This window comes from Micrasema longulum, unplaced genomic scaffold (assembly GCF_059751315.1).
Source record: "Micrasema longulum isolate JH-2025_06_02 unplaced genomic scaffold, ASM5975131v1 h1tg000849l, whole genome shotgun sequence".
NCBI classification, from domain to species: domain Eukaryota; kingdom Metazoa; phylum Arthropoda; class Insecta; order Trichoptera; family Brachycentridae; genus Micrasema; species Micrasema longulum.
Genome location: NW_028278041.1, coordinates 705,144 through 716,680, shown reverse-complemented (window position 1 = coordinate 716,680; position 11,537 = coordinate 705,144). Strand labels below are relative to the sequence as shown.

The 11,537-nt window shown below is 31.3% G+C and overlaps 2 protein-coding genes across 3 annotated transcripts; one reads left to right on the top strand and one right to left on the bottom strand.

Moving 5' to 3' along the window:
* The first annotated feature begins 1,417 nt into the window (after positions 1 to 1,417).
* On the top strand, positions 1,418 to 7,904 carry Trs31 (trafficking protein particle complex subunit 31). Of its 2 annotated transcripts, none has more exons than XM_088231081.1 (6): positions 1,418 to 1,820; positions 1,904 to 2,089; positions 4,473 to 4,599; positions 7,097 to 7,180; positions 7,261 to 7,359; positions 7,747 to 7,904. In XM_088231081.1, the coding sequence occupies exons 2-6, from the start codon at positions 1,920 to 1,922 to the stop codon at positions 7,843 to 7,845; spliced, it is 579 nt and encodes a 192-aa protein (XP_088087207.1). In that variant the 5' UTR covers positions 1,418 to 1,820; positions 1,904 to 1,919; the 3' UTR covers positions 7,846 to 7,904. The 2 variants fall into 2 exon arrangements, with proteins under 2 accessions (XP_088087207.1, XP_088087208.1); XM_088231082.1 differs by having other exon boundaries at positions 1,442 to 1,576.
* Positions 7,905 to 8,599: 695 nt separating this feature from the next.
* ND-B15 (NADH dehydrogenase (ubiquinone) B15 subunit) lies at positions 8,600 to 11,147 on the bottom strand. The gene is made up of 2 exons (XM_088231083.1): positions 10,960 to 11,147; positions 8,600 to 8,922 (listed from the first exon to the last, which is right to left on the bottom strand). The coding sequence occupies exons 1-2, from the start codon at positions 11,101 to 11,103 to the stop codon at positions 8,710 to 8,712; spliced, it is 357 nt and encodes a 118-aa protein (XP_088087209.1). The 5' UTR covers positions 11,104 to 11,147; the 3' UTR covers positions 8,600 to 8,709.
* Positions 11,148 to 11,537: the final 390 nt, after the last annotated feature.

The window sequence follows — 11,537 nt, the reverse complement described above, 5'->3', positions numbered from 1 at the left end:
AATATGCAGAACATAATATTTTAGTTTTAAATATGACGAGGTGTTTATGAATAAGTGTGGAAAAGAGACAATGAGTTTTAGGCAATAAGCGAGAGGGAGAAGGAGTGAGCTCCTAATTTGGGCGTTATAAAACCACCCCAAACAGTCGGAACGAGACGAGTAGGAAAAGAGCCAGGAAGGAGAGTCGACCAAGAGTCGGGGAAGTGAGTCGAGTCTACGCGATCGTACCGTGGATCGCGGAGACGATGCAGCGTGGAAGTCGAAGTGGAAGTTGAAGTGAAGTGAGTGTACAGGGTAGCCAGTGCTACGTAGCAAACCTCGTGGAATCCGACTTCTCCACGAGGGTCATCGGAGGCCGCTTTCCAGCCGCGAAAGTCCCTCCACATCCAGGACATCCATCGTCCTCCAAAGGAATGCCAGTTTCCTGCACCGCCAGTGCGTGTACCCAACCCACGGCCGGCCAGTCTTCCAGCTGGCTGCCGCCGTCACCATTGCCACGGGACCGAATTCCGAGAGCCGCCCAAGGCTCTATCCATGGCAGATCTCCGCCCAGGACATCGCCCAGCATGTGTTCGTCCAAACACAGCATCCGGACCACCATCCGTCATCTCTCCACATAAGTGAAACCACCATTGCGTTAGAATTAAGATATTAGTGAAGAGTGACAATTACGAACTGCATTAGTTAAGGACCTAGATCTGTAAGTATTTTTCTTTGTCTCATGTTTGTAACTAGTTCTAAGATTATTTCCATGTCTAGTTAAATAAACATAGGTACATAGAACATTCAAGCTTTTTAAATTATCTTCCAATTAACTCGTTTTCAGAATAGATTTAAGTTTTCATTATTTACTTTTGGGCTTTAAATTCGTTTAGTTTTAATTAGGATTATATTATCATGATGGGGAATAAAAATGGGAACACATGGCGAAGTAACTTTCTACTCCACATATCCGATAAGGCACCAGGAAGACGCGATCTTCCAAATTCATCTCAAGTTTCCGTTCGGCGGATGTTCCCACTTTCTCTCAGTTAGCGGAGAGACGGACTGCTTTCGTCTATACGTGCAAACGCGGAACTTGATTTTTCACAGCCTCCGAGATAATCGAATCTCATCTTAATTTTTCTCTCATCGCCACCCTATCAAAAACCAAAACCTTCCCCATAAAAACATTTATTTTTTTATATTCTATTTTACCCCCCCGTGATAACCATAAATCGATGCATGGTGTAAATGCGTACAGTTTATTAGTTTGTACCAGACAAAAATAATGATGCTCAAACATAATATTTTTAACTTCCGACTATTTATTATCAGTACTCAAAATTGCTTAAAACCTTTTACATTGTGCCGAAGTAAAAAGGTAATTCATCAAAAGAAAGTATTTATTCTTACCGAAAAAGCAACGTGATAATTTAGTTCTCAAGAGCTTGTCAAAGGTATTCCTATTGATATATGGCGTCAACCTAAAAATAACAAAAATGTTGTTGAACCTTTCAAATTTTTACTTCATTCAAGAGTTTCCATCCAAAACTATTTTTATGTAGATAATAATAAAAATGATTTACAGCATGAAGTAATTATTTCAATTTGAGTTAAACACAATAGTCAAATTGATCAAAGTGATTATTGAACGATCCCTGACAAATCTGTGACAAGACAAATTTAATACAAGTTGTGTCAAAAAGTCAAAATAAATTATTGACGTTTTTGTTTTGCGATTTCGATGGTTTCGAGTTGAAAGATTTTGACTTGTGTTTTATGGTTTAAAATTAAAGTTAACACTATAATATAATGTACAACGTATATAATAAATCTAAGTATGAAGTGACTAAACAATTCCCTAATTTTGCATTTCTTAAGCATTTAAAATGACATTTATTTTTCCATTATTTTATTTTAGTAAGATTTGAGACTGTATGGTAATACTTTTAACCATGTCGTCTACAAGAATGAAGACCAGTATTCTAGATAAACCGTTGAGCCGAGGGAAAGGAGAAGTATCATTAAGTTGCTTTGCCCTTTTGTTTTCTGAGATGGTTCAATACTGCCAAAACAGAGTCTACACTGTTCCAGAACTACAAAACAAGTATGATGATTTAATAAATACTTATGGTCACTTATATGTTTTATTTAAGTGAAAACAGTTATATATTGATGACCTTTCTCTTAAAATGCATTTATATCTACATGTTCATAAGATATTAGCAAATACGTAATATTTACATGAGTTAATATCCATTATATTCATGATCCAGGGTGAGGGATCGTATTTGTTTTTGTTTGATAGAAAAACGTCTGTTTAAACAAGTATATTTATGAACCCCTATTTAATTTTGATGTTTATGTATCTTTTTTTTATCTACTTCAAAATATTGACATAAATCAAACAATAATTTTGTCTAACTGGACTGCATAACCTACAATTTAATCTTGTTAAATATATCTTTTAGAGATACCTTTGTAAATGACTTATTACAATTAAATGGAGTTATGCAGAAAGCAGCCAGTCCACAATTTTGAAAAAAATGGGATATTAGTGTTATCGGGTTCAGGAAGGTCAATTCCATGTTCTGCTAATAAATTCCATGTTCCAGGCCGCTGCTTTTATACTAAAAACGCTAATAATCACCTCCTGAAAATGTCATGGAAATGAATGTCTACTCGAACATTCAGAGGTTGTATATTGGATCTGGCTTTTTTTGTTGCAAAATGCGTATTTTTTAATTTTAAGCCAGACTTTAAAAAATCACACAAATTTATTTTAAAACGTAAATGTTATTATAACTAATTAACTAGGTGATTCTTTACAATAAGGTACCCTTATATAAATATATTATAATATAATAATCATTCATGCACACTGAGTAGAAGACTTTTTATTTTTTTATATGGGAGTTGCTTTATTATTTACCTTGCTTATAATATACAAGGTTTATATTTCAAAAAGTGGATTTTTCTGCAATTAAATATCTTAAAATTTATCTAAACTATTGGGATCAGGAGGGATATATTAATGTGGGCTAATCAGGAACTTCTCAGCATTTGCTCACGTGGAGAGGAAACCACTTAAAACTCTTCAGGAGAAGCCGGCCTGTTGGCAGTAGTCAACGGGCCTTCCGTTCCACTAGAGGAGTGTTCGGCATTTTGTTCCCTACTTTGGTTTATTTTACCAAGAGTAGAAGACTGTTGTAACTCAAATGACTGATTTTACAGGAGAGAAAAAAATCAGTTTCACTATACATAAAGTCGGCCTTGTGGTGTAATGGTCAGCGCGTTTGCCTACCATGCAAGAGGTCTTGGGTTCAATTCCCGACATGGTTGATATGAAATATTTATTCAAAACGGGAGTTTTTACACTAGAATATTTCATAGTCCCTGGACTGGTACCTGAAGCGTAAGACTGATCATCTTACCTTCATGTTACAAAAATGATCAAGAAATGCTGCGATTGGTGTACTAATGCGGTGCCCTATGCACCATTAGGTGCGGAAAGGGAATATAGAAGAAGAAGATATTTTCTTATTTATATTTATGCTTCAATTTTTATTATTATCGGTATGTTTTCTAATTTACATTTTGCATGGCAGGCAAACGTGCTGACCATTACACCACGAGGCCGACAAAATAAATTAAAATAGTAATAAAATAATTAAACATAAATATAAATCAGAAAACATACCGATAATAATAAAAAATTAAGGATAAATAGTTAAATAAATTTCTGAACTGAGTAAAAACAGCTTTCTATTTTAATTACTATTACTGTATTATTATTTTCTTTTTATTTTGCATATTTTTTTTCTCATATATGTATATTCGAAATTATATAACTTCAAATAACTGAATAAATATTACAGTGTAAGTCACTCTCCAAGCACAAGAGCTAGTCTCTTTTTTGGAAATTAACAGCTATAACATTAAAAAATTATGAATGTAGATTGTATAGAAAAAAAAAACATATATATTTATGAATTATGTAATTATATTACCAATAAATTAGGAAATATACCATTAATATATTTTTTTAAAAATATTGAAGTATTGAATTATCACCAGCAATGTAATCAATTGTGTATCCAGAATGATTTCCATAACTAATTGGAGTACAAACTCTCGTGTTTGTATCAAAATAAATAAATTACATTATGACAAACTACAAAAGAATACATCACCCTTTTTTTGGAAGGCTGTAATTTTGTAATGGTTTAAACACAAAAGAATTTGAAGACCTGGCAGTTTTATAGAAATGATTTGACAGGTACTCTAGATGAACTGAAAGTGCAATTTAAATTTTGGTACAGAGCAATTGCGAGACTGGAAAAAGACTAAAGCAACATATCTCATGCTGCCAAATATGAAAACATTGTTGTCTATGAATATTTACTATCTGTAAAATTTGAAACCCCCCGAAATAAATACTGTTCTCTTCCACTGTTTAAAAAAAATCTAATTATTATCACTATTTTTAGATTAGCAGAGCTGGGACAAGATGTTGGGAGCAGAGTGATCGATTTATATTTTATGAGAGAACGGAATGGAAAAAGGGAAATCAAATTACTAAACATGCTTGTATTTATTAAATCAACTCTGTGGAAGGTGTGTACTCCAGTTTAAATCTTGACAATTTATTCACATATTTCACACTTTATCACCATCATTCTCCTTTCCGCACCCAGTGGTGTGTAGGGCACTGCATTGGCAAACTAAATGGGGCACATTTTAATCACACGTGACACGAATGTAAGAAGATCAGATCAGCCTTACGCTTCAGGTTTTAGTCCAGGAACAATGAAGTATTACATTTTTCCTTTTTTTTTTTTTTTTTCCTTTTTTTTTTTGCACCACAACAGGCCAGGAGGCCTAATTACAGTGATGAATTACATCACAGAGCACCCAGGCTTGAGAAAAATCACATTTTAAATTTTTGTGTTCTCACCGGGAATCGAACCCGGAACCTTCCGTGCGTGAGTCTAGCGTCTTGACCACTACACCACGGAGGCCGCCGTATTGCAGTTCAAACGTTTAAAAACAATTTTTCCTGTTCACTTCCAGAAATTTAAACCAGGATCCTCAAGAATGGTAAGAAAACGCATCAACCACTACACAACGAGGTGGACTTATCTCCACTATATATCTCTGTTCAGGATTTTTACCTGAGAGCTGCCATTGAGTCAAAAACACTCATCCTAGGTTCTGTATTTATTTCACACACAACGGTATTCTTCATCTGCATGGACATACTTACAAATTATACACCTTGAGTTAAGGTGAAAATATTCAGATAGAATGGTATCCTTGACGGAAAGTTTAGGATATAAGATTTACCCTTTCATTGACTCACCTTTGTAATTTTTTTGTAAATTATATTTAGCATTTGAATCATCATTTTTTTAGATTGATAAAATGTAAATACAGTGGAATCCACCTATTGTGATCACTATGGGACCTATAATATTTTATAAAAATAACCGCTTGATAACAAAGCAAAGGATAGAAAAAAAAAACAATAACACAAACGTTTATTTTCAAACAAAACAGCATATCGTCGGTGATATTGCAATACCGGTGAACCTAAAAGCGTTCTGTTGATATATTACTTACCATTTTAATCAAACAAAATTTCTGCTGGAGTATCAGAAAAAGTATAATTTTTTTACAGTAAGCATTGGAATAATTTAAAACTAATAGCTCTTAGTTCCAATAATGAATTAATTATAGTAAAACATTTTTTGCGGTATTGCAGTATCACTGACAATATCTGGAAAGTGCCTAGATTTTGTATCAACGTTTTGTTTTTGAAATTATTTTAGTATATACATGTGTATATTGTCTATTAGTTAAGGTATAATTAGGTTTTCAAATTTTATCTGTACAATTATCTAAAATTAACATTACGTTACATTTTATTAACAATGAAAAAAAAATCTAAATTTACACTAAAAAATCATTGATGGTTTTTTGTCTTTCATTGAAGTTAGTGAACTTCTGAATGTAATCATCGTACGTAGAATGTTTTGAACAATAGGATTATTTTCTAGACGTTTCTAAGAATTTACGCCTCTTTTATTTATATATAATTATTTTAAGTGATAACAATAGGGTAAGTTTGATCACAGTATGCGGATTATTTGTATATTGATGGTTTTGGGCCTGATTGATTATGCTAACAATAATTGATCAGCAACATTATCCACAATTCTAATATCCGGATTCCACTGCATTTTTATTTTTTAGTAAACAAATGTATTATTAATTTATATTAATACCTACATGTCATGTTACAAATTATATGGAGGGTCAGATGTCTTGCAGGACACCCGGTGGCGCAGCCCAGGTTAAACCTGTGCAACTCGGTTAACCTTAGATCGTGTCTGTGTAATCTATAAGTGTGGAAGCGCTACAATTAATGATAATTCGTCTAATTTGTAATGTTAATTTATGAAATAATATTATCATACAAAAGGCTACATATTTTCATAACTACTCAAGGGAATAATCAGCTTTTCATATAAAAAAATATGCTCTTTAGTTGACCAGTTAAAAAAATTGTTAAATTAGTACAATATTTTTAGTTAACCCACCCGTTCCTGTGATGTAACTGTCTTGCAAATTGAACTTAATTAATGAATATCTCAGCAACTACTGTGAAAATTGCCACAAAAATTGTGGTAATCTTCAAGTAAACCTTAACACATGAGAAAAAAATATCACATACAATTGCCACAAAAATTGTGGTAATCTTCAAGTAAACCTTAACACATGAGAAAAAAATATCACATACATATTTAGGTATATCAGATAATTTTTAATGAAATATTTTGTCCACCAGGATCTCTAAAAATGACAAAATATTGAGTACCCCGAGAAAATATACAAAACATTCACTCGAAAGGTAGTTTAATTAGATCACTAAGCACATATAATTGATGAAAAGAGAGTGATTATATAAGGTATATTATAATGACTTGAGGGAGTTTTTTCACTCAGTGTGTTAAAGGTTATTGTGAATGATGTGATAACATTTTTATCAAGCAGGGTATCATATTAATGTGTAGTTTTATCTAATTTCATTAAACTTTCATTTGCATTTTAGACATTGTTCGGAAAAGAAGCAGACAAATTAGAACATGCAAATGATGATGAGAGAACTTACTACATCATAGAAAAAGATGCTTTGGTAAGAATCAATCTATTCAAACCATTTTCGGCACCCTATCTAGAATATATTTTTATTGAATGTTTTGAATTTGATTATAGGTTAATAAATATATTAGTGTTCCAAAAGACAAAGGATCATTAAACTGCGCAACATTCAATGCCGGCATAATCGAAGCTGTCCTGACTAAAAGTGGATTCGTAAGTTACTACAACAGTTTATTATTATAAATTAATACTCTTTGTTAATTTGCGTTCTTAACATATATTTTACAATTTGTGTGCTTTTTAATCATTATTGGAATGTATGTAATATATTGTAAACTTTTTCTGGATGTTGTGGTGCATAAACGAGTAGATGCATTAATAATAATAAAAAGTTTGTATAGTACCGTAGCATCATCTCCTTAAGATTTTCTGCATCATAATTTGCCAAGAAGTCAAATTTTTGTAGAGATGTACAACACAGTATGTAATTGTGTAATTATGTCACTTTATTTGAAAAGCCCCTCAGGCGTGGATAAATAAATACATAATTATTGAGAGTATTAGTAGAACTCTTCTGGAATTTCTGTTTGTTGATTTTAGCCTGCAAAAGTGACAGCACATTGGCACCAAGGAACAACGTACATGGTGAAGTTTGATGATACTGTCATAGCCCGTGATAAAATGCTGGAAGATAGATAAAATAACTGGGCAATCTTGTCATTTTAAAGTAATTGTCTCAAAATAAAAATGTTTTTTGATGTTAATGTTTTATTCTCTGACGCATAGGTATTATTACGCATTATTTAAAGGTATATTTTTCAACTCATATATCTCTTCATTAATCCCTTCCCCTTTAAAGCTATAAAAGTATTATGCTAAAAATGATTTTTTTTTTAATAAAATTTATATTTGTAGTTATTCATTATAATAAATAATTTTGTGGTTATTCATCATAAATGATAAAATAAATATTTAACATCTTTGTTTTTTTGTTTATGTAGGCAGTAAATGTTTTTGTGATAATGAAAAAATATATTTTCTCATGGCTCATAAAAAAAAAAACAGTTTAGAGGTAAATATTATTGTGAAAATAACAGTTGAAAAAATATATTCTCATGGTCTATTTTAAAAAAAAAATTGAGGTAAATATTAGTACAAATATAAAGAGATAATTATTATTCTATTCGAATATTAAATTTTAACAGACAAAAATGACCCTGATTTAGCATTGATACTACAATAAGGCTCAAATTGCGAGCATAAGGGACAGACGCAATCAATCAATTCTAGAATATATTATAGATTATACCTGCTGCTATAATTATATACTCTACATACTTTTAAACCATAGATTGTAAGAGCCCTCTGGGCGTTTAATAAATAAATAATATATGCACACTTTCAATTCCCCAACAAATTTTGCGGTAAGTTACAAAATATTAAATAAAATAACTTGAATGTTTACTATTTATTCCATTACAATTTAATGTAATTGCAACAAGAAAAACACAGCTGGAAACATTTTTTCTAATTCATAATTTGTTAGGTAAAGTTTTATGAACTTTATGCCAGTTTAAATTGTCTATCGCGGTATGAAACTTGTCCAGTACTATATAGGTGTTCACGGCCGTCTCTCTCAGTTTTCAAAGCCCAAGCAAACAGTGCTATTGGTACCACCATTAGAAAGAATCCATAGTAAGATGTTTTGGGCGTGACTTTAAAGTGATCCAAGTGGGTCGCTTGCATGGAAGCGAATCTCTGAAGAGCTGGATCAAACTATAACAAAGAAATTATATATAAAGATCATGGAATGGTATATAAAAATAGTGTAAAATATAGCGCATCTAACAGTAATGTATATTTTGTTGTTTCTAATATTTATTTGCCGATACTCATATTTATGTTTTAAATTTTGCACTTTAGAAAACAAGTCTGGCACTGTCTTAAAAAGGCACAATTTATGCTCAGGATGTTGGATAAGGAACGTTTCTGAAAATATCAAATGGTCCGAGGAAAATGAGCTCTTGCCCTCTTTGAGCACCGATTCTCTCAAAGAAGAGTTAGATAGATATCTGAGATCCTAATATAGCGAAATAATAAGATCCTCTTGTTTTCTGGAGCAGTGTGGTTCTATTTCTAATTTTTTTTTAATTAGCACACAAATATTTCAGTTTCCGAATGGGTTCTGTCGCATCAGAAAGATTATTTTTAACTGCAGTTTTATCTAAACAGACTTGCGAAATCGCATTTCGTCACATGACTCATGGATGTTGTATTTCCTAAATAAAATAAAAATATTAACGCCCATTTTAATTATTAACTTCTGATATTTAAATTTAAAAATTATAATTTTTTTAATTTAACTCTTTCTGTTCATATTTTAGTCAATTAAATTCATGTAAGCAACTTCGTTTCTTGTTTTATTTACAGTTTACACCTTTTAAATTCACTATGCGTATCAGTACCAATGTCACTGATACTTTTCTATAAATATTGATATCGTATCGGCAGAAGTGTGTGTCGATGTATCCCTAGTAAAATGTGACATCCTAAGTGAGTGAATGTTATTCTAAATAATAATAATTTTTAAAAAATTACAACAAAAATACATATATATGCTCTAGCACAATCAACTATTAGTTACGGAATAATAGGACGGGGATGAACGAATAAAACTACATTAGATCCATTAATAAAAGCACAAAAAGCCTTACTAAGAGTAGCCAACAAAAAGCCTTACCAATACTGTACAGACAGACTTTTTACAGAATTTCCAGTACTAGACATAAGACAAATATACATAAAGACAATTTTAAGACATTTCCATCAAAATCCTGTCAGACATAATGACGGACAACAAATTTACGACACTAGGCAATACTTCTGCTCCCAAAGAAAAAAAACAAATTACGGACAAAGGCATTATACTTTTCTGGCCCCTAAGCTATACAACTTTTTAGGCAAGGACATATTGGCGAACAAAATGAAAAACAATATTTTCAAAGCTAGAGTACATAAATGGATTGCTAAAAAGACTAGACAGGAAGCTGAGGAATATGTTTCATATATAAGAATATAGTTTTAGTTTCTTGAAAATCCTTTTTTGTTTTATTGATGTAGGTATGTTTTAATTTTTATTTGTTTTGAATTTTTACACAATTGATGTGAAATTATGTACAATTATGTATAAATAAATAATACACTGACACTCCGGAACGTGCCTGTGGGCCAGTGGAGTGGCTATATCCATAAATAAAAAAAATATATATTGAATGTACCTACCTATTGTATAAACATTTTTGTTAACTATGTATTTGTATTTTATATTGGATTAAATAAATAAATAAATATTGTTGTTGTGCCGGCAATATCTGCTAAGTGATTTTTCTTTCTTGAAAGTATTTTTGATTTCTCAATTAGATTACAGCACAATTTTGTCTCAACAAAATTGTCTTATTATCCTATAATATTTTGTCAATCAAGAGTCATAGTCATAGAATTAAGAATATTCTTAATTCAATGGTCATAGTGTATATTTTTGTAATTCGAATATTGTTTCATATCGATAAATTAGAATATTGTATACATAATATTTGTTTGTACCTATTTGGTAAATATTCCTTTAACTTCAGATCTTAAGCACACCATTAAGTGTGTAAATTTTATATCGGAAAATTATTCATTATAATCCCGGGGTCGAAACCATTTCTTTCTAAAAAAGCATCAAGTTACAAGTATTGAAACAGAAAAACGTACATCATGTGGGAATTATCAGTAGGTTGTTAAAATTATGTAATAAAAATGGAAACATACCACAGGCTCAGCTTCGGGAACGGAGTGTCTGTGAGGGTTATAGGTTTGTTTTATAAAATATTCTCGGTTGACAAGTCTTCGGGCTGCCTGGAATTTAAGTATTTCTATTTCTTTTGGAGACAAACCGTACTGTTTATCAGCCATTTCAGATTTTCCAAATTACTTTTTTGGTGAAAACTAGAAACGTCAAATAAACTTCTATAAATCTATAGACAATATTGACTTTTGACAGAAAACGAAATTAATACATACATAGACAATATTGATAAGGGGAAAACGCGTGACGTACAAAATGAAAATTTTAGTTTTGCGGTCACTTCGTGAATTTTCTCTGCAAAATATTTTGGAAGAAAAACACAGTGCTTGAGGAGTGAAAAAAATATTCACCACCGTTATACAGAAAGAAAACAATAATTTTAAATTTTAACCACATAAATGTTGAAAACTCATAAAGTACTCGTAAATCAGTAGATTCCGGAGTTAAAAATATTTTTTTAAAAATCCTATTCAAGTGTGTCATTACTTCATTTCATAGTTCATATCTCATAAAAATAAATAATATCCATCTCATTCCAATG